This window comes from Lonchura striata, chromosome 3 (assembly GCF_046129695.1).
Source record: "Lonchura striata isolate bLonStr1 chromosome 3, bLonStr1.mat, whole genome shotgun sequence".
Taxonomy (NCBI): Eukaryota; Metazoa; Chordata; class Aves; order Passeriformes; family Estrildidae; genus Lonchura; species Lonchura striata.
The window spans coordinates 28287545-28309790 of NC_134605.1; the positions used below are offsets into that span (position 1 = coordinate 28287545).

General features: G+C 43.1%; 1 protein-coding gene and 1 long non-coding RNA gene across 3 annotated transcripts in view; one reads left to right on the top strand and one right to left on the bottom strand.

Moving 5' to 3' along the window:
- The window catches only part of CFAP61 (cilia and flagella associated protein 61), a 117491-nt gene that overhangs the window by 49222 nt on the left and 46023 nt on the right, over positions 1 to 22246 (bottom strand). For both annotated transcript variants that reach the window (XM_077782011.1, XM_021543334.2), the window contains exons 18-24: positions 17869 to 17967; positions 14149 to 14317; positions 12146 to 12302; positions 6945 to 7234; positions 3500 to 3827; positions 3184 to 3275; positions 1307 to 1512 (exon numbers count right to left, since the gene is read on the bottom strand). In XM_077782011.1, the coding sequence (XP_077638137.1) occupies positions 1307 to 1512; positions 3184 to 3275; positions 3500 to 3827; positions 6945 to 7234; positions 12146 to 12302; positions 14149 to 14317; positions 17869 to 17967 (1341 nt within the window). The remainder of the gene's footprint in view (positions 1 to 1306; positions 1513 to 3183; positions 3276 to 3499; positions 3828 to 6944; positions 7235 to 12145; positions 12303 to 14148; positions 14318 to 17868; positions 17968 to 22246) is intronic.
- LOC116183382 (uncharacterized) lies at positions 14313 to 20581 on the top strand. The gene is made up of 2 exons (XR_004147999.2): positions 14313 to 14739; positions 20469 to 20581. It is a non-coding gene; the product is annotated as an uncharacterized LOC116183382 (long non-coding RNA).

Here is a 22246-nt window from a genome sequence, read left to right on the forward strand (position 1 = left end):
GTCAAGGTCAGGAAAATACTGCTACCTGTGCTGCAGGCTGAAATCCCAGAGCAGGATGATTTATTCTTCCAGATGTTACTACTGGTGTGAAACTTGCTGGTGCATCTAACAAATGACCCTGACCACACCTCAGCATGGTTCACAGAAAAGGTGAGCTCACAATGTGTGTGTGCACACTGTAATGACCTTGAAAGGACTGATGGTACCTTGCACAGACTAAGGAGTTCTTCTAGTGCTCCAAATGTACGTCACCATGAGCCATGACAGGAGAGGAAATCAACTGCTTAGCCCATCTCTCATGCACTTGTGTCACCCTCCTTCAGTTCCTCTTTAACACTCACTGACAGTGTGCTGTTCAGGTGAACTTCAGGTCTGCTGTGCCCTGTTCCTCTCTTGTAAAACAACCCCAACATATGCTATAAATTGTAATCAAGCCCTATGGCAGCGATATTCACAAGCATCTTGTAGACCACAGTACACCCTTCACAGCAAACTTTTACAAACTGTTATCTAGATAACAACATTTAATCTGAAAATTTTCATACCATTTGTGCCTTTCTTCTAATCACTTGTAAATAGAACAAAATCAAACCCATAAATGTTTCAAGCACCACTGCCAGCTTTGTATCACAATAAAAACTGATCATTTGTTCCTGAGCCTGGTTTTCTGTCTCTACCCAGCTGATGTAAGGCAGTACTTCACTATTCCATCTGTGACTGTTTATGTTCCAAAGCACCATTTGTGAGGTATTTCTTCAAATGAAAATCAAAAGCAATTAAACACTCTCTCAGAGGAGATAGCACATGACTAGAACTAACCAGGCCCTTTAGTCTCTCTCAACTGACAAAAATAGGCAAGTTGTTGAGCGTGACTATCACCATGAGTTATGTAAAATCTCCCTACAAACCTCTGGCTTAAAAAGTTGATTCAAAGCAACAAAAATACTTTTAAAAGTGACTGTTGAACATCAGTCTTCAGTAATAAAGGATTGTTCAGGTTCAGCTTAATGATTAACCTACTGAATATTCTAAAAGTGAATAAAGACACTGAAAATGCTCATTCAGATGAAAGTCAAGTAAATCATTGCTCTTCCTCTAAGAAAATCTCAGACACACAGCTCTTTCTAGGAAGGTCTTTGAGACTTACATTTTTACTGACAATTTTGCTAAATAATAGAAAATACTTTTAGATCTGTTTTTTTACCTTTTGTTCAAAGGGAAAACACCCAAAAGACAAAGCACAATAACATAAACCTTCAATTCTGCCAGAAGGAAGATTTTGTGCACAAGAAGAAGCTCCTCTCACCTGTAGAGGTCTGTGAGCTGCCCAGCCCTCCAGCGGTAATACAGGTCATTGAGAAGGTGTTCATGCTGTCCATACAAGCAGATGTAGTTGGAGACAGGGAAGGGTTCCTTGGAAAAGCAGGTGATGCTGTCCACCATATTGTATCTGCTGAAGTGCATCCTGAAGTAATTCCCATTACCTGCCTCCCCAGTTACAATCTCCATCCCCTGGAACACAAAACACCAGGAGAGCTGTGGAGACAGAACACCTGACCTGGCAGTGTCAGCGAGAGCTTCCCAGCCCGTAGTTCCCACTGCTTAATAACCACAACTCTTTTGCTAAAATCGAGAGACTACTCCTGGCTTAGCAGGTCATTGGGCATGTTGCTGTGGCTTGGACAGATTTTCCATGTGGTTTGATTTGGTTACTGCCCATCCCACTGGGCAGTGCCAGCTGGGTGCCACTGCAGACACCTGGGGAACCCAGGCCCTCCGGCTGCACTGGCAATGTGACACTGGATCCACAGGGACCTGTGACCTCCTGGAGCAGCAGCTGGAGTCAGGAGGGATGACCTGGGGCATCCCAAACAACTCTGGATAACTCTGTTTGGGTAACCCAACTGAACTCTGTTCAGCCTCCTTTACAACGCAGAGCACACACATGACATATCACATTTACTGTCAATAAAAGAATACCAATATTGGGTGTTCACGCTCAAACTGTAGGATTTAGCTTCAGCTACTTAAATCAATTACTTAGACAAAAATGTAAAAATTTTTTTCAAACCTCACATTGCAGTGGGATTATCCGATAGCTTGAAGCTATTTTATCCAGCTGTATTCCTGTCACAGTTTTATACATTTCTACAACCTGTTGCTAGGCTACAGAAACCTTTAATATTTCCACACCTAAGACAGTCTCTTTCACTAGCTTCTCTTACTTCTTTCTTAGAAAATTCTTTTAGGATTTACACTAAGTTTCTGGAGTAGCTTTAAAAAATATCATCTCTTTTCAGGTAATCAGCAGGTAATCAGAGTGGCAGCAAAATAAGTCTAATCATATTCTAGCAATTTGAAGTAACAAAACCAATTCCTCTCTTTGATAGTCCTTTCTGCTCTCCACTACATGCTGCTTTGGATGGCTCATCCTGGATCTGAAAAGCAAGATGATCCATGCTTTGATTCCTCTCCCTAAACCATTTTCTTTTGAAAAAAGCCCACTTGTTTCATTGCAGTTCAGGTTTTAAAATCAGCACTGAAGCAGCTTTTTTAAAAGCTGCTTCTTTAAATCAACTGCAAAAATGGGCTTGATGCAGAAATTCCCAAGGAAAAAGGTAGAATCTATGTGAAATAGGATCTTGCCTAGGTGGAAAGTCCTCTCTGGCTTTGAAAGACATTAATCTAGTCCTTTTCTTGCCTCAAGTCAGGTTCTCCAGTAACAGAAACACCTCCACGTTTGTATCCCAGGAAAATCTCCCATGTAGCCCAGCATGGGGAGTGCTTCCCTGCACCCTGTTCCAAGACAACTCTCACGTCTGCATACTTCATGCTCTTCTAGAAATCAGCTGAATTTCCCTGCCAGACTGCCATATCTGTATACACTTGCAGCACCATACTGCAGGGAGCAGAGAGGCCCATCACAAAGGCTGAAAGTAGGAAATGCTGCTAATACTGTCCTGTGTCCTCTGCATGGAAACAAAGTGTCTTTGGAGAAACCCAAATACCAGGAAGTGTGGAAAGAACACCCAAGAGGTTCAGTTAGTTCTGTGACTGCTCCAGGCTTTCTCTCCAGCTGCACCTGGTGTGTACTGTGTCTCCAGAACCAGCTACCCTAAACAGGAACATCTCTTCAAACAGAAAGGGAGCACACAACAAGAAAAGTTCTATTATTTAACTTACATGATCATGCATGTCATGTTCTACATCCAAGGGCATGGGGATTCCAGGCTTGGAAATATGCAAGTAGTTATAACCTCCAGGAAGAACACCACCTACCATAAATGAAAATATGAGATTTATTAAGTCACTAGCAATTAAGAAAATAATGTATTTGTTTGTCCTCCTTCTGCCATTATCTTTTTCCAGTACATAGGGAGCCTTGAGTGCTGTACTGCCATGAGATGGGACCTGAGGTGAGATAGACCTGCCTGTACTATAGAAGAGCAAAAATACCTGAGAGGGGATGGAAGTGTGACAGAAATCCAGCTGGACATACCTTGAACTTTACACCTTCTGTATATGGGGATGAGCCTGTCTGAACCTTCTGGTAGCTCAGAACTGGGCTTAGGGGTTGAATCAAAGAGACTCAGCATGGAAGCAGCAAGCTCAAAGCCAATCTCCTTGGAGTTGAAGTTGCTGTGTGTTAATTCATCCCTAAAGTATCTCCTGGAGAACTTTGTCAGAGGACCTGCAGCCCTGATGCTGGCATCACTGGTGTTGAATTTGGCATCAATCACAACTCTTCCATCAAAAACAAGGCAAGCATCACTGATGGCCTTACAGGTTTCATAATCCAGCGTCCTGTAGGCAAAGCTAAAAAATGCCTAAAAAGAGATGCAAATAAGTAAAGATAATTGTATATTACTTAGTGGCTGATTTCATAAATCAAAACCCAGACCTTATTCTGAATGTTATTTTACAAAACAAGAATGTGAAATACAGCATGATTTTAGCAACACTGCCACAGCAGAGAGATCCTCCTGATTAGCATTTACAGCTACCAAAGTTAAGACTAAGACAGCAGAAAGGAAAATTACTAGACTTATCTGCTTCTGGTTATTAGATAGTTTAAAAACTCCAACATTTGCCACATCAAACAGCCTGAGTGGCTCTCCATATTTTCTGTGTTAGTCCAAAGATGGAACATAGGCGTGAACTCTTTGTGAAGTTTGTTTTCTTTCAAATGCTCAAGCCAGCTTGAAACCCCAAGGAACAGAAAAGCACCAATGTATTTGGAATTTAGCAGGATAATTGTGCATTACAAGTGTTTTCCCAATAGTTGAGTCTATTTACCAACAAGCTGAGTTACTTTGGCTAACCAGCATAGGGACAGTCAATGAAATGGAAAGATTGTAAATTAAACTTGTTCAGAAGGAAATGTCATCCTCATTCCAGCTACAGCAGTGGAATTTCAGTCAGTGGAAGCAGCAGAAGCCAAGGACCCTAAATCCATAAATTCCTGCTCTAAGTCTCAAAGAAACAAAGTCAAGCAATAATTCTCTCCTTTTGTTTTCTCATGGCATGGGCACAGTCCCTGTCCTGGGGCACAAGAAAGCAGAGCTCCTCTCCCTCCACAGAAGCTGGGGCAGCACGACCAACACTACAAAGCAGGTGGTGCTGGGAGCAGACAGCAGATGTGGGAGAAGCAACAATAATGAATAGCATCCTCAAAGTTTTCTCTGGCAAAGGATAAACTGAGAGCTGGCAGAACACGGTCCCCAAACGAGTGTAAGTCAAGAGTGCCCATTGGCCACAGAGGAGTGAAAGGAGTAAGGCTGAGAGATGAAAAGGCCCAGATGAAGACTGTCCCACTGCTCCAAGGGTTTGTGAAGTCCCAGAGCCCTCACACAGAGCTTTTCCTGCCATGAGTGCCCTCAGCTTTTAAAACCATCGGACAACAAATTGCTGCCCCACCAACAAGAAATACTCCTTTACTGGCTGAGGAAACGGTGGAAGGGTCTCAGATGAGCACACTTTCCCTTGCTGCCTTCATTCTGAACAGCTCAAGACTTAATTGTGGCAGGCCAAAGCAGCATCTGTAATCTGTCCTTCCCTTAGCACCAGCTCAGGACAAATCTGTGACTGGGGTAAAGTTGTTACCCAGCTGTACCCCGAAAGAGCTTTCTTGGGGACTAAGGGCAAGTGTCAGATACTCAACTGCCTGAAAGAAAAGGCACAGGGAGCTGGAAATTTTAGCAGCGCTGGCATAAGCAGAGATGTGGCAGTGAAGGAGCCAGAGTCCCTGGGCTTGTTCATACATAAACTAAGTGATTAACCATGCACAGCAAAGGGAATTTTGACCATCTCATGAAGCCAAAAATCAAGGAAGCTCTGCCCAACAGAGCAAAAGGACCACACAGCCCCCATTCTTCAAGCTGACAGGCAGGATAGTGTCACCAGAGGGGAGGGCTGCAACCTCCAAGTGGGAGCCATCTGTCAGCCTGGGCAGGAGGTAGGGAAGAGGGAGGCTGCTGCTTTAGGGAAAGAAGAGATTTTCTGCTGTTGCTTTTATCCTGCAGGACTCAAAAATTAAGTCCCTAAGAATTGCCAATCAACAGTTGATACTGGCTGAAATCCCAAAAGGCCCAGAGCTGCTGCAGAGACAATTCCTGCAGAGCCTGGTCTCTCATGAATGCAGCTGCCTTCCTGGTGGAGCTGATCTCCAGAGCCTGCTCCTCTTCCGAGTCCAGCCTCCCATACGGCTGGAGGCAGATACAGGAACCTTGCATGGCAGCTGAACTAGTTTTGGAAATACAAAGCCCTTGACATCACAAGTAATTGCAGGTCTTTCATCTTAGAGGCTCTGAAAGAGAGACCTCCACAGGGAAGGACCGTGGATGAAGGACAGTGGATGGAGGAAGGAGAAGCATGGGGCAAAAATGGGCATGAGAAAGAAACTCCAAGGCAAGGGGCATCTGAAGGAACAGTGCAGGCCACGCAGACAAGGGAATGGGGAAAAGGGAGGGGGCTGAAACTGGTCAGTGGATACCAAGTAGCAAAAAGCAAGAGACATGTTGAGATCTTTGTGGAAGGATAAAAATAGATTTCAAGGAAAAAGGAGAGAACTTTAAAAGCTGCATATAGAGAGAGTGCGAGGAACATCACTACTGATATAGAGAATAAAGTCAGGAGACTGCTATGGATAAAAGTGCTCTGTGCTTCACCCCCATCACAAAGGGCTTAACCATCCCTATGTGAAAAAGAAAAGGGCTGCAGAGCAGGGGGGCCAGAAGGGACCCTGACACCTGGGGAGCTCCCTGGGAGAGGCACAGGGCTCACCCTTTCCACAATTAACTCCAACAGCTGCACAGAGGAGAGCACACACAGTGGGGAGTGCGAAGGGTCTTGGTGGCTCCCTACATATGCAGGTTTTGAAGTGACTCACTCCTGTGGATTAGCCTTAGGAAAGGCTAGAACCTGCCCCCAGTGTCATAGCAGAGCCACACCTGTAAGCATGCCAACAGTTTCCATAAGATATTGGTACTGGAAGTGAAAAAAACTGCAATCATTGATGTAGATGGAAAGGAACCTGCATAAAATATATAAATATATTTTCATTAAGTTACATACTATCCCAGTGGTTTTGGCTTCTACTATGACAATTAAATGCACATAACTATAGACAGGAGTAACTGCACATTTAAATAAGAAAAGGATTTCTGGAATTACTTTGAAAATTAATTAAGAGTATTTGTAACTCAGCAGTCACAATTACTTGTGTGTCAGGTGACTTAAATACATTTTAATCCAAATCAGTCAGGACATTAACAATAGGTTTATTTGGATTTTTAAAAAAATAATAATTGAGACTAACAAGTGAACATTCAATCTCCTAGAGACAATGAGGAAATAGATAACTCTGTGAGGGAGCAGGTAAATTTGATAACTTTTGTGTTAAAAAAAACCAGCCTGAAGGAAAGGTGCAGGAAGCATGTACTTACTGAGCACTGCAGTTGGAGGAGGTTTGAGGCAGTGGTGAAGGCAGCCCAGGTGATGAGGCCATGGTCACTCTGGCCCCACTGTGCCAGGACACTGTCTGGGTGCACGGCCACGCCCGCCTCTGCCAGGGCCTCCCCCACCGTGCACTCCAGGGTGGTGTCAGCAAGGCAGGGACTGGCAGAGCTCAGGGGAGCCTGCACGAGATGGATGCGGGAACCATCAATCCCAAAGGATAAGAGAGTTTCTACTGTCGTGTAAATGTCAATTGTATTCCCATAGACAATGACGTTCCCTAAGAGGAAAAAAAAGGGTGAAAGATTTCTAAGACATACAATGAAAACCTTATTAGTATAACTTAAGATGATAATAACCTGGAATTGCACTCTTTGACTCTCTTATTTCTCTGATGCTATGAAGCAAACAATGTTACATAGCAACAGCAGCTAAGATAATTTAGTGAAGAATCTGTACAAAAACATTCCATAAAGTAGGAAAATACTTAACACAGAAGTATGATATTCATCCTGACCTTATAATCTAATTATTTTGATTGAAAAGCCTCTAGGGGAAAATAAATAAATAACCATTTTTATTTTGTTCTCCCCTCTCTCCCTAATTTTGTTCATTCAAAGGACCGATGGAAGGGGGAGCAGACAGAATCAAATTCAATACAGCCTTCAAAAAACCCCCACAAACCATGGAAAGGCCAAATTATAGACAAGCCCTTATACCACATGGAGGTCACCAGTGTTGCCACTCCCTTCTGCCAAAGCCTGATCTCCAGAGAATGGAGATGGCCCCGCAGGGGTACCTGTCCATGGTGGTGAGGAGAGCTCGGCACAACTCTGAAGGCAGCTGCACATGGCACAGTACCCAGCTCAAAGCCAGTTCCATCCCTGCTCACTGCTGGGAGCTCAGCAAGCTGCAGGCAGACATCCATCCAAGCAGCTGCCATGACAGCAGCATTTAGGAACTGCTGCTCCTTCTGCAGAGCATCAGCACCAGCACAGAAACAACTCCTGAATCCAGCTCCATCCTTCTGCCCTGGGCAAAGGGAGCTCAGATCTGATCAATCTCTCCTGCCTGGCACTACATAGCTGCAGGGCAGGGCCCTGATCATTCTTGTCCTGATCTGATGCCACTTCAAATGGCACAGTCAGAGCTGAGTAGGAACATGAGGAGTGGAGGGGCTGTTCTGTGTGAGCACAATGGGGCTCTCCAGCCTAAGGGCTAAAACCCTCCTGACAATAAGAGAGACAGAGCTGGGAGGAAGCAGAGCACCTGTGTGTTTTATCTCAGGATGGTTTCATATAAAACACACCCATGTTCCTCTGTGCAAGACTGAGACATGCTCCTCTCCCCTTCATTCCCTCTGCCCCCTTCTTGGAACAGGAAGCATGTGTCTGTTCTGTAATCCACTAAGCCTTTAAGCAACCCAGGCAAAATGGAACTCCTCTCCTGGGGCTAAGGACCCTCATCTGAGGGCCAGAGCCCAGCCCTGCAAGCTCTCTGTGCACCACCACATGCCCCACAGCTGTGCCACACTCAGCTGCCCTGAGCAAGTGGCAAGGTCTAGAGGGAGGCAGGAACACCTACACCGGCCTGCCCATGTCCGCATCAGCTCCTTTGTTTCAGATCTGACCTGTTAGTACAAGGATGCCTACAAACCACCTTCCCAGTGCTTTCATGTGTCTCACCCGGGCAGTGCTGCAACCAACCCACACGTTTGTCTCAACGGTGGCATTTCCGTCTCGCCACAAGTGACAGCATCCCCAGTGCCATGAATTGTATTATTTCATGGGCTAAACTAATCTCACTGGACCATGTTTTACTGCATGAGATGCAGAGCAATACTAATCCGAGCATGCATATAGCCCCAGCTCACAAGAATATTAATGATAAAAATATTAACAGATGTTCTATTATTCCCCTTTGACTACAGAGTTATTTCATTCATCCCTATCAGTTTGGCTACTTGTAGCTGCCAAAGAAACATCTCTCTTCAAAGCTGCCAGAAAAGAGACTTGCCCCCTGAGTACACTGCACACCAATGACAGAAATCAGGTTTCTACTGTTCACAGTAATGATCCAAGGGACAGAACTATTTTACCTGCAAATGTATAAATTTGAAAACATAAGAAGAAAGAAATCTTACTACTTCCATAAATATCATATAGAATACAGGAATGCTCCAGTGTGTCCATCCAGTGTGTCCTGGCCTGACTTCCCAAGCCAGAAGAATCTATCCCATAGTTTGTGCCTGCCAGGACACCTGTCTGCAGTGACACTGGCCTCAGGAGAGTGCCAAAAAAGAAGACAGATGTAAGCCTAACTGTTTTTTCCCTGCTTTTTTTTCCGAGTGACTGATCCTCTTGGTGTAATGCAAGAAGCAGCCAGCAGAACCCATGGGTAAAGACCAGCTTTGCTATACTAATTTTCATTAATGCCATGCACTGACAGTGCAGGCCAGGATGTGGTGTGCAGGTGCCGACAGCCTCATGCTACATTTATGTACTTTCAATATGCAGGGAGTGAAACATACAAGGAGTGAAGAGGCTGCTGTGGCTGGAAAAGGAGGATGAGGAGGGCTTCCCTGAGTCATAGCCGAGAAAAGCTCCATTCTGACTGCAGGGCAAGGTTGGGCTGAGACCCTTCACCCTTGGGCAGCACAGCCCCCTCAGAGAGAAGCTCAGTTCCTGCATTAGACAGTGGCATTTGGGATGGATAAGATCAGATAAGAGTCCTACATTTCTCAAGGAAAATTAAAATTCTGTTTGATATGGTAATATTAAATACAACTGCATTAGATCAGGAAAAGCAATGCTCCTTTATTGACCTCTTGTAAATCAACAATTTACTGCTTCTGCTTACTCCAATATTAGTGGTTTTTTAGATGACAGTGCTAGTAGTCTACAAACTGCAGATATTCATTATGGAGTGAAATTATGTCCACTGAACAGAGAGCAGGTCCTCAGGATGTTTTTATTATTTAACTACATGAAAATGTATGTATCTGTGAGTAAACATAATTACCTTCTACAGAAAAAACAGCCATAAATAAAGTTCATTACAGTAGTTTTATTGTTTATTACCTGAATGTCAGCATCCTGCTGCAGAGCAGACTCATTAATTTTCCACAAGTAAGAAGTACAAGATTTTGGTGACCCTAACATGACCTGAATCTTTGCAGTTTGCAAAAGCTAAAGCAAAATCTCAGTATGAGCTAAGGCATTAGTGGCTCCAGTCAGTGATTCATGCACTGGAATTTTAATGCAAGAGTATTCCTACAAACACACTTTTAATAAGGCAGTAAACTATGCTTAGGTGAAGAGAAAAAAAAATTGCTTCATTTTGGGCCATTAAAGCAGTTTTGTTCCTTACTTTACTTCCATCCTACTTTTATTTTCATTGAAAGTGCAGAGCTAATAAGAGATGAATTTCAATTAGTCCCAATTTCAGCTGTAATAGGTTCCATGCATTAGGTGGCTGGGTTTCATCAGTAAGCCATCATGGTGGCCGTGGGACCAGTGCTTGCCCTGCTCCCAGGCCCTCAGCAGCAGAAAGCCCTCCCAGAGCCCTGGCACAACTGTCAAGACTGAAGAAACAATGTTTGTAAGAAATACAGCTGGAAGAAGAAGCAGGCTGAGGAATATGAGAACCTGAGATCAGTGGAGGAAGACCTCTCTGACTGGGCACTCTGCACAGCAGTAGAGAATGTGATGGGAAGAGAAAGAAGAGGGAATCGAAGCCAGAGGAGGAGGAAAGGGGAAGGTGTCACATCTGTCCTAAATCACATCTCCAAAGGTGCCTCCAGACCAACCTCATCAGTGGTGTAAATTTATCTTCTCTATGCATGAAGCCAGGCCAGGGCCTCATTAAGAGATGCAGCTCCACCTTGCAGCCAAGGCCAGCAGCAATAACAAAGTGAAGATGAACATCCCATTACTTCAGCACTGCTGCTGGAGCAGGTGCACTCATGCCAAGGCAGGTGAGCCAACACAATTGTACCATTTGCTGCCAAGTGACTGATTCTCCTGGCACTGTGCATCCCAGCCAGCGGCTGCTCCCAGGCACAACCCTGTGTAGGGGCACCGGAGCACATTCCTGGACTGGGCACACAGGGAGTTACATGAAGGACTAGCAGCAGCAAACAGGGAAAGCTAACACCCTCATCTGTCTATGCAAAGTCAGCTGCTGTACCAGCTGGACTATGTAGGCAGGGCTGGTACCAGCTGGAGGACAGGTGGAGCTGGACTGCTCCAGAGGCCAGGAAGCTGGCTGAGAAACACTGCCATGTTTATGAACCCCTGTGCTGATCACAGCAGGACCTGGAGGATGATAAAGGAATTCTCAACGTTTTTAGAATTTCCCTAAAGGACTGCCAAGCAGGTGTGAACCTTGAACCACACCAAAATACTGCCAATTCTCTTACACTCCACAAACAAGGCAGGTAAAACACATCTTCAGAAAAGTCCTGCTTTTACACTCTGCCAACAGGAATTCCACACAAAGACATCTTTCCTGCTTTGAACTCTTTTGACTCAGAGCCATCAGGAACTGACATTTCATGAACTCATTGATTCATTGGTCTCTGTTCTTCTAGTTCAAAGTTGACTCAGAAACCTGGATGGTCCCAAGTATTTTCCACAGCATACATACAGTGAATGAACTAGTGAACATGCAAACAGAGCACACGCAACAAGGTTGAGGAAATACAGGGATGGTGCACATCGGCATAAACGTCTGATTTTAAGGGTTAAAAAGTGACAGGGACTTGCAGTTCTATGTGAAAAATCTGTCACTGATGCAACTGAATACAATGCTGACAGACACTTCCTAATTTAGGCTTGTTTTCTTTGTGTTATGCCACAAATCTAGATATTTTTCTATACAGTAGAAAACCACATGCACTAATTAAATTATTATTTCACTGGTGAATTAATGACTCCAGACAGATTTGCATTTGGGACTTATTTGGTTTTCTATAATAACTGCAGATAATTAATCTATCTCAAACCTTTCTTTCTCAGCTAAATACGCTGGGTATCAAAAAAACCAAAAAGTTCTAAATTAATCTGGAAAACAAAGCGCAGCAGATGAAAGACTGTTAGAATTCATCATGCACCACTCATACCAGGGAATAAAGGAAATAATAAGCCTAGGAAACATTTCTGTAAGTGTGTGTGCTAATGAAGCCCCTTACCTCTGGAGCTGATGAAATTTTCCTCTAGCCAGAGTGCTGCCTCCAAGCAGTCCTGGGCGTCATTGAGAGTGAAGTGATTGGAAGGGACTTTCTGCATGTATCTCTGTGGCCATTGACTCGTGACTTCACTGATATCTGCTCCCATCGGAGCCAAGGCCTGAAGAAATTAGTCGGTGAGTGGATATGGCACAGACTTTGCAGATGTTAAAACACAATAACGTTCTCACTTTGGCTACCCAATGGCTGCTGTTCTGGCACATCCCAACTCTTTGTCACACTCAGCAGTAGCAAACACACCCATGTCCACAGGCAACATGGATCCTGTTGAACTGAGTGCACTTTTGTGTAGGTGTTCCCTATTTCCTGTGGGATGTGGGTGACCACTTCAAACAGCACTGCTAGTGCAAGTGCACATGGCAAATGCCAGGGACTGTACAGCAAATAGCAGAAACGTCCCAACACACAGCAGGGGATAGTCAGCAGCTCTCTGAATAACAGATCACTTTTAACAGCTATGCCTCCACCTTTTGTCAGCAAAAATCAACCTTCTACAATGACAGATTTTGTCCCAGAGAAAGGGATCAAAACCTGCTTGATAGCTCAAATGTGAAGATTCAGTAACATGTTCACTGTGTAATGCTGCTTTACAATAGCAAACTCAGTTTAAGCTGTACAAAGCAAAAAGGGAATCTCAGCTCTGACTTCCTCAGCACCACTGAGCCATGTCCTGAACCCTGTTCTCACTGCCAGCCAGATCTACTGAAATACTTCTCAGTCACAGAAAACCAGGCATGACACTAAAAGATCTTACTCAACAAGTAAATCTCTAAATCATAGCACATGATGTTTTACTAAGCATTAATTTAACTGCTTACCAAATAAGGAGCAACTTATGAAAAGGATGGACTAGAGCTCTGTGTAATAAAACAGAAGCCACTAATTTCTTCTTATCCTTTTGTCTAGCTTGAAAGTGAGAATAGATGACAATGATGGAATTTCTTCTCAAAGGCAGATAAAACCTGCCTTTTCTCTTGCTATCTTTAGCTTTTTCCCCACTGTAGTTACTTGCCATAAATTATTTTGCAAGTCAAGAGTTACCTTTTCCTAGGAGCACTTTTCCAGCCCACACTTCAGCTTTTGTTTCATCCCTACTGAGCAGTGCCCATGGGCTGCTGTTTAAGCGTGCCTCTGCTCTGAGAAGGGGTCACAGACCACACAGCCTGCTGCATGCAGGTGTCCAGACACCGCTCTGGGACGTGGTATAGCCCTGCAAAGCTGCAGACATTGCTCACATCCATCTCCTGATTTTAAGGGAAAAATGCCTTGCTCATAACTCCTACCCCCAAACCACCCAGGTAAGGTAAAGACCTGCAACAAAGGGGCTGTACCAAGCTGCCTGTTTGGTTATGGGGCCTGATGGCCTCATGGGGATACAAGAGCCAGAAGCCACCCTACCCACAGAGTCTGAGTGGAAGCTGACCCTGTGGGGTTGGAGCTCAACTTGATTCCACATCTTACGTGCAGCTAAGGGTCTGCTTCAATCTCACTGGAAACTCAGATGTGTGCTACAACACCAAGCAGCACCATGGACGTGCCTAGGCATGGTCATCACGTGAGATGAGCAATTAATTTGATAAGGAATTCTCTCAGTTTCCAAAAGTAGGTCAAATGGTGTTAGACCAGCTGGAGTTAAGTCTCTTGTGTCTGGGACCACATGTCATTTGAGCCTGCTCCTTAGCAGGTTTAATGGTTATGGTGGCAAAAACACCAGCAGCTTTGCCTTCTGCCCAACCCTGAGCAGTAAACTGCTGGTGGGAAACTGTCCGACCCTACTCTCCTCCAGCTTTTGCAGCAGCACTGACACAGCCTTACAACCTGCTGCACTACAGGGCTGCAAACTGCTGGTGCTACCCTTGCTAAGGCTGCTCTGTCTATTCTCAGGAACACCACTTACTGTAGAAAACCTGGGAATACTCTGCTCTTTCATTCTGCACACAGCTCACCTGGTAGCTCTGTCCTGTGCACAAAACCAGGTAGTCATACGGCACTTTCTTCTCCTTGGAAACAACAACGTATTTGGCACTGCGGTTTATGCCCGTCATTTTACCAACCACAATATTAACCCAGGAACAAAGTGACATCTGTGCATAATCTTCATCATTAAAACAGTGGCTGTGAAGAAAAAATATCTGTAAGTGACATTTCGGCAGCTGACAGCAGGCATTAATTAGACATCTGGTGAGTTCAGCCCAGACCCCCAGTGGTTCCGCCTGCTCCCTTGCTCTGCGTTTACTGCAGTCTATGGTAAAAGATTGGGCATTAGGAAATACTCAGTTACAAATTGACAGATTTCTACTGAACCCAAACAAGGTCTTCCAGCACTGGGCCTTACAATCATATAATTTAAAAACAAAATCAGAAATCTATGCTTTACACTCTGCTTTTCCTTTGCAGGCTGATGCAAGGTAGAAGCTTTTGAACCTGCAAAGAAAATAATTCAACAGTACAATTCCTTCTCCAAGACAAGACTTCTTTACTCAGCTTTTCCTCAATTTTCCTTCCTTTGCTATTCAACTTCACCAGTCGTAGCTAAGGTGAGACACAAACGCAGGGAATGCACCCTACCATTTTAGCATCCGTATTCCAAAGTAGTAGTCCAAAAAGTTTAAAAATAAATAGAAAGCTAGAAAAATCATTGTCAGAGCTAGAAGTAAAACACAGAGATCTCAAGTCTCCTACTGGTGACCCTTTTCCAAAAGAACTTTTCCACAATGCAAGAATGACAAATACTGAAATCACACTAAACTGTTCCTGAGTGGTGTGCTCCAGGATGTTCTGGGTGTGCATGGAGCACACATCACAAGCAATGTGCTCTGACAATGTGAATTCCGTATCAGTACCCTAAAAATCACATGTTGGTTTTGACAGTCTCAGACAAAACACCCCATGTTTTAGGGGTGTTACAGCCTGTTCCAAGCAAAAAGCATTGGATATCCCTATGCGTGGGAGAAGTATAAAAGATCTGGAAGTTGCTATTTAAAAAAGCCAATTTTAAAGCAAAATCCAAATGGAACAAAACCTCTTTTAATGCCTCAACAATGAAAATTACAATTATTTCCAAAGGCTCAGAGTGTGTCCCCACCAAGGAGTGTCCAACCAAGTAAATACCAAGACACTTACTTATTACTGCATTTGTACCACACTCTCTGCTTAATAATAGCTTTTGGCAAAGACAAAGATTCCTGAAGATAAAATACTTTCATACAGATGTGCAACAGACACATCACTATAAAACATGAGGAGAACGTTCCCAACTAGGTTCATATAATGACTCCTGAATGCCACTGAGCCTGGCAATGGCCCACCATGGAAATGCACAAGAGGTTGCTGGCCACCGTGCAGATGCAGCTGGGCTCAACTACATCCCTCCCCAGTACTGAAAACCTGCACCAGGCGGAGCTTGTTCAGTTAGATTCTTTCAGTAGAACTGGACAAACCCATTTATAGCTTTGTAGAGCAATAAACCCACTGGATCTAGTGAAAAAGAATGCAACAGGTTTAAAACACACACAAAAAAAGAATGGCTGGCATCACAGAGGTATTTGGTTTGTGAGACCAGAGCAGCACTGCAAGAAGAAACACTATGAACAAACTATGTGAAAGAAGCTGAGTCTCACCCCTGCCAGGACCTCGGGAGGGGAATGGCCAATACAGAGACCCTGGGCTTCACCCAGGCTGTCAGCTCAAGTCACCACAGAAAATACACGGCCATTTAGAGGCCCGAAAACTTCACTTTCTATGTATACTTAGCGATTAAAAATATTCCACTTTCTCCCACAAGTGATTAAACAGAAGGGGTTGGGCCCATGCTCAAGCATTTGATGCTTTTCTGTGGCACCAGCAGCTGCAGCAGAGAGTACAGGCAGACACCAACACTGACAGCTGCTGCTTTGCCATTAATACCAAGATACACAGCCCAACACAGAGCTCCTGGTTCCAGATTAATTGTTGCTACCAAACTCCCAAAACTGGTATACAGGATGCCATAGAAACAAATACAGTTGAATTCACAACCTGAGGAATTTTAGGATTGAATTGCCAGGCTTTTTGTGATGCTCTGCATCCTCTGTACTCACAGATAGCAGAGGAAAAAAAAAAATAAGGGAAGAAAACCACTGACAATTCTGAACTGTAGCAATACACAGATCTGTAAATAAAATGGACATTAAGGACAGACGGAAGTTTTCAAAAGCACCTCTATAATTGAGGTACCACAGCTCCCAGAAGACTGACACTCCAAAATCACAGGGATGCTTTTGGAAATCATACCCTGCAGAGTTCAATTTTCACTCTTAATCTGCTTTCAGATTTTAACAGCTAAATCTCTTGAGGTGGTTCTGAACTGCAACTTTCTGTCAGGAATGATGCTTAGTTACAACAACTCTTTTCTACAGTGAACTTAGGGAAGAGACTACATGCATTTATGTGAGAATAGAATTCCTTCGTTTCCTAGATTTGCACTTGAACACACCTCTTTCTACAGTACAAAAAGTAACACAGGCAACTACTTTAACAAAATACCTTGTCAGGGCAAAATTACAAATGAGGTCAGATGACTTTAAACAGGTTCCCACTGCTTTATTTTCACATCTTTGTAGAGATTCCATTTGCAAGGTTCAGCAAGCAGACAGCAGACGTGGAGCTGATTTTAAAGTAATTTAAAGAACCAGCCCTTTAGTGCACTGCAGCTCATGGAGGAAAAGATTTGGTAAAATACAATGTAAAGCCCCCAAAGAGTCACATGCCAAATCTAAATAACTTAATATAAGTTCATTCCTTAAGTATTCAGAATAACTGATCCATTTTAATTTTATGCTTCTCAAATGTTCAAAACAATCATGTTCAAGTCCACAGCGATGCTTTAATCCAAAATAAAACCCAAAATTACTGTACTTAAATGAGAATTACGTACTATGAACTTTAAAGAGGTAAGATTTTATCTGACTAAATGGAAGCTATTATAGTTATTGGCAAACAAGGAAGCCTGAAAAGTGTTTGGCAGTCTGTAGACAAGACTCTTCCACCATTTCCCTTCAGTTGTACACAGCCCTGGTCTGGGACAGTGCTGTAGCTGAGAATGGGGACAAGACTGCTATAGCCCAGGGACTGGCACTCACAACCCAGACTCACAGCAGCAGAACTGATGCAGAACAGTTCTGCCAAACTGATTGACAGCAACAATTCCCCCTGTACCCAGCAAAATCCCCACCAGCACTGGTGGGCTCTGCATGCCCCAACACGCTGCTCCAAGTCAGTCCCTGTTACATTACCAATATTAATTCTTGTACATTCTTTGGTTCAGCATTATTTAGAACAAAATTCATGGAAGCTAAAAACCAAACAAGATTTAAAAAGCAAGCAGCCATCTTGTGTCCTTTGTCTTCAGCCTGGAGATTTAAACAATTTAAAATGCCTCAGAAAGCAGGGCTCACTGTCCAGGTATAACACAGTGGATTGCTCTCCTGAAGTTACTGCTTTAGCACTATCTCCCTGCTCATAATTCTATCCAACTCCTCTTGTAGGTGAATGCATGCTGGATAGACAGACTGGAGTATTTTGAGGCTCTCTACTGATGTATCTAAAATTTAGGACAAGTTCACAAGAATTGCTGAGTGTTATGTTTTCTGCAGGAGCTATGGAAGTGTTTAGACATGAAGTCAAACCTGTTAATTAAAAATCTTCTATACTTGGAGCTCTGTGGGTCTTTTCCTGGAAGGCCATGAATGGAAATCAAGGTCAGGTTGTTGAATTTCAGATGTGGCCTGTGGAAAGAAAAACAAACAGCCCCAGTTGGAAGAAATTGAAAGGGCACATCAAAGGAACAGTATAGCTCAGAATTCCATGTTCAAGAGGATACAGAAAGCGATTCCTTTACAGAGGGTCAAAGGATTTCACACTGCCCAGATGCAGGTGTTTCTGGATACAAAGAGAAGAACAATTTATATCACAGTTTCAGTAATGCCAGGGCAAGGAGGGGGACAAGACTGACATTATGTTGAACTAAATGTGATCTGACATTTGAAAACAAGTAAATATGATGAGTGATTAAGCCTTCTAATCTTCAAGGCTTTCTGTAAGTTAAGGATGGACTGATGCAAATGGTACGAAGGAATCAGAATGTTTTTTATCAACCAATGTTAATTTGTTATTCATACATTTAAAAAATATATTCAAACAAAGTTAAAGGTCATACTTAAACCAATAAATTTCAAGGTTATGGTTGCCCCTCTCAAAATGCATATTAATAGTTTAATTCTGGATTATGGATTATCTGTGGTAAATCTCCATGCATAGTCAGGCCAAACACAAAGTAATAAATAACCTTAATGTAACAGAGTGCATATATTTATACAGATTATGGGCCTGATTCTCATTTAAATTAAGGTCACTCTACAAAGGTGGATGTAAATAGAATTTGCTTTTCATTTATAGCCATCTTGTGCTGCCTGAGTGATACAAAATGGTCTTCATGTAAATGAGAGTGAGCCTGATCCACAAAGCTGAAAGCAGAGTGTAAGAGTGATACCATCTGCACACCAGAACATTGCTCGTAGGGTGCTAACAACTACAGGAACTTCACACACTGACAGAGCACAGCTCCTTGGCATTTATTTACATGGGTTTAATTACATAAACACCCTACACATCCTCCCAACCTCATAGCAAGGAGATTTCATTTCAATGTGGAGCTGAAGTAATCTGTACATGCTGCATGGTCTCTTACCAACAGGTGCTTGAATGCAGTAACATTACATTTAAATATTGTTAATATTTAGGATGGAAACCTTGTGAGCCAGCATCAGGAAAATGGCATAATCAAAGTTTTAGGCACTATTAATGTGCCTCTTCTGCATGACTGCACAATGATGCACTTTATTAATCTGGTCACATACCATTTTCCGCTGCAGATGCTCTACCTCTCTTTAGTCCACATGCAGGCATCCAGGATTTCCCCAGTCATATGGTATTTATTCCCTTCTTCCTCACTGAGTGGGAGGCTTCAATCAGACCTTTCAGTCAGTATGATTTACTAACTAATGATTTACTTCTACCGCAGTGCTCCCATGGTATCCCCATATTAATTCATGTTTCCCACTCATACATCTTGTAGGCATCAAAATGTTGATTAGCATCTTCTTGGATGAAATGACATGAAACAAGTAGCATCTTTGATTTCCCCTTTACACTGAGGAAAAGCCAGGCACAAAGCATGGTGGCTGGCAGCTCCCCAAGGGCAGGGTGGTTCAGGAGCAGAGCTCCAGAGCTGCCGGGGCTGGTGCCTGTGCTCTGAGTGTCGCATGCTGCCCTCTGGCTCTGCAGAGCCACACAAATAACAACCCCATTTCCACACAGAGGCAAATCCCTGCTGCTGCTTAGCGTCAGAATTTGGTCAGTGTTTAAGCACCGGCTGGCGGTATTTGTGCAAATTATCAGAATCTTTAAATAAGTAACAAATGTATCATGTGTCACAAAGGCCTGTCCAGATGCATAGCTGGCACGTGTAACCCCAGGATTTAAAATACATTTACACACATGCAGGCACCTAAAGACAAGAGGAAAGAGGAAAGCTGCGGCTCCTGCTGGCATTGGCAGAGTCACCATGTGGTGACAGGTGGGGGATCTTGTGCTTTATTATTTCTAGGCTAACAAAAGGATGGCTCATTTACTACAGCTTTGGACTCCTTACTGTTGCCTAAAAGCTCTTAACTGAATAACCAAGGCCCTGGACATGGGCAGTGGTGTCAGGACAGGGACTGACTTAGACGCTGCTAATAAGTTTAACAATGAAAACAGGGCAAAGTGGGGCACCCATTTGATGAAAAAGTCTTCAAATTAAGCCTGAACCAGTGCAAGGTTAAACAAGTGCACCTGCATTTTAGAAGCAAATAATTTCAGCAGGGATTCAGGTTGCTGTGGATGCAGAGGGAAGAACAGCTCAATAATACTGGTAAAGCAGGGAGGGATTAGAGTATCCAGGTAAATAAGTAAAAGGTGTTAGGTTTCAGTGCACACCTTTAGAGGACAGCTACAAAAAGAATCCAGAATACCCTTGTTCTCAAAATAAAACAAGGTTATCAATCTACTGAGCATAATCAAAAGGATACACAGAAAAGTTTTAGTACAGTTTTTACATATATCCTCGTGTTTGTGAATCTGTTAGAATATTCCTTGGTCATTTTGTTGGATTTATTTTGCCTGATGTCTTTCTGTCTGTTTTTTTTTTTTTTTTTCTTCTGTGTGCGGCATAATGATGGACGCCTAGATGATGGAAACTGCCTGAGCAAATAATTACTTGCTTTCATTTAACCCCTCATTATCACAAGTCAAACCATTTTTGTTGCAAAAAATAAAGTGCAGCAAAGTAGTCACCATGAACCCAAGATTTCAATTTATTTGAAACCTTACATTTTTTAAGATTTTCCCAGTTTTCAATAGAAGTTAAAATAAAGAAGTGACAGAAGATAATGCTTTATCTGCCTCTAAAGTTGGTAACTATGTGAACTGCTCTCCTGTGTACATAATCTTTAAACAATATCTGATAGTATAACCTATCAAAAAAATAAAGTCCTAATGACACTGGATCCTCAGCTTTCACTGCAGCAGAGTCCTCATAAAAATAGCAGCTCAAGATCATTCTGAAAACGCTAAAGAAAAGAATCTGATTTCAGCACTAAACACTGAAAAGGGAGATGTGATAAAGTCTTGCATTAACAAAACTCTGAAATCAGAAAAATCTCTGTCCTGAAACAAAAAATGAATACTGAATTTTTGCAGGGAGGAAGGAGCCCAGAAGCAGAGATGATGATAAGAGTCCCAACAGGCCATAACCTGTTGTCACAGCACAGGAACTTGGCGTGTCCAGGTGTCACTCTCACCGTACAAGGCAGATGGAGACAGTTCTCCTTTTCCCTACAAATGTAACAAATTATCTAAAGCAGGACTTTTCTAAGGAAAGATTTCAAGAACACAGCAGTCAAGATGTGACTTGGAGAAGACACTTCTCCAAAAAGAAAAGGTATTTTAACAGATTTCCCACCTCCACACCAAACTCCGGTTGGAAGTGCCCAGCTTAACAAAGGTTGCCCATAGGAGTAACTAGAAAGAAAATCTGCTCACTTCAAGTTGTCTCTCTAGGATAAATGTGCTACTCAGCACTATAGCTTTGCTTGGAGCCCCTCCCCAAGCAACTTGTTCCCGTGATGTCTCTACACTGAATTCCTTTGCCAGCCCCAGCATTTTCCTTCTCTCTGCTGCCTCTGCCTCCCCAGACAGCCATACTTAGCTGCAGCAGCAGCAGAAGGGTTTGTTGTTTTTATCAACACCTACCAAAAGCATCTCTTCTCAAGAACCTACTCTGAGGGCATCAATTACAGCCTCCATAGCAGGATTCCAGATTCACTGCTGACCAACAGATGGCCATTTCCAAGATATCCCTCTTCAATTACCAGTAAACAAAAATTGGCCAGTTCTCCCTTGGACTGACTTTAGGAAAAAGTGTTAAGATTGTGGATGAATTTGCTCAACAAAAGAAAGGATAACAGAAGTGTTCGCTGGGACACTTGTCAATGCAAGGGTCAAGGAGGGGCTTTCCACACAACCTGGCCCATGACAACTCCTCCTATTTCAGCAAAATATTTCATCATGCCCCAGTTGATTCCTCCTGGTATTAAAAAAACCAGGAAGGGTCCCTTCAAAAACTTCTATTTAGATGAAACAGTGCTTTGGTTTTTTGGTTGTTTTTTTTTTTCTTTTTTCCAGAAACTTCCTCCCAGGTTTATTGGTAATTTTATCAGATGCTGTCATCCTAAGAAGAGCAACCACTAAGCCCAGGTCATGAAAGCCACTGCTGTCACCATTCTTGACATCTTAGCAAGAATCCATTAGAGAGCTAAAGAACATTTCCTACACCTTTTGACTAAAACCCTTCAAGGATGCTTGGGAATGCTTCTCTCTCCACCACTGGTGGCTGAATCTTTCACCAAACTTTGAACTTGATGGTTCACTACTTAGTAACAATTACATCAGCAAGTTATCAACATT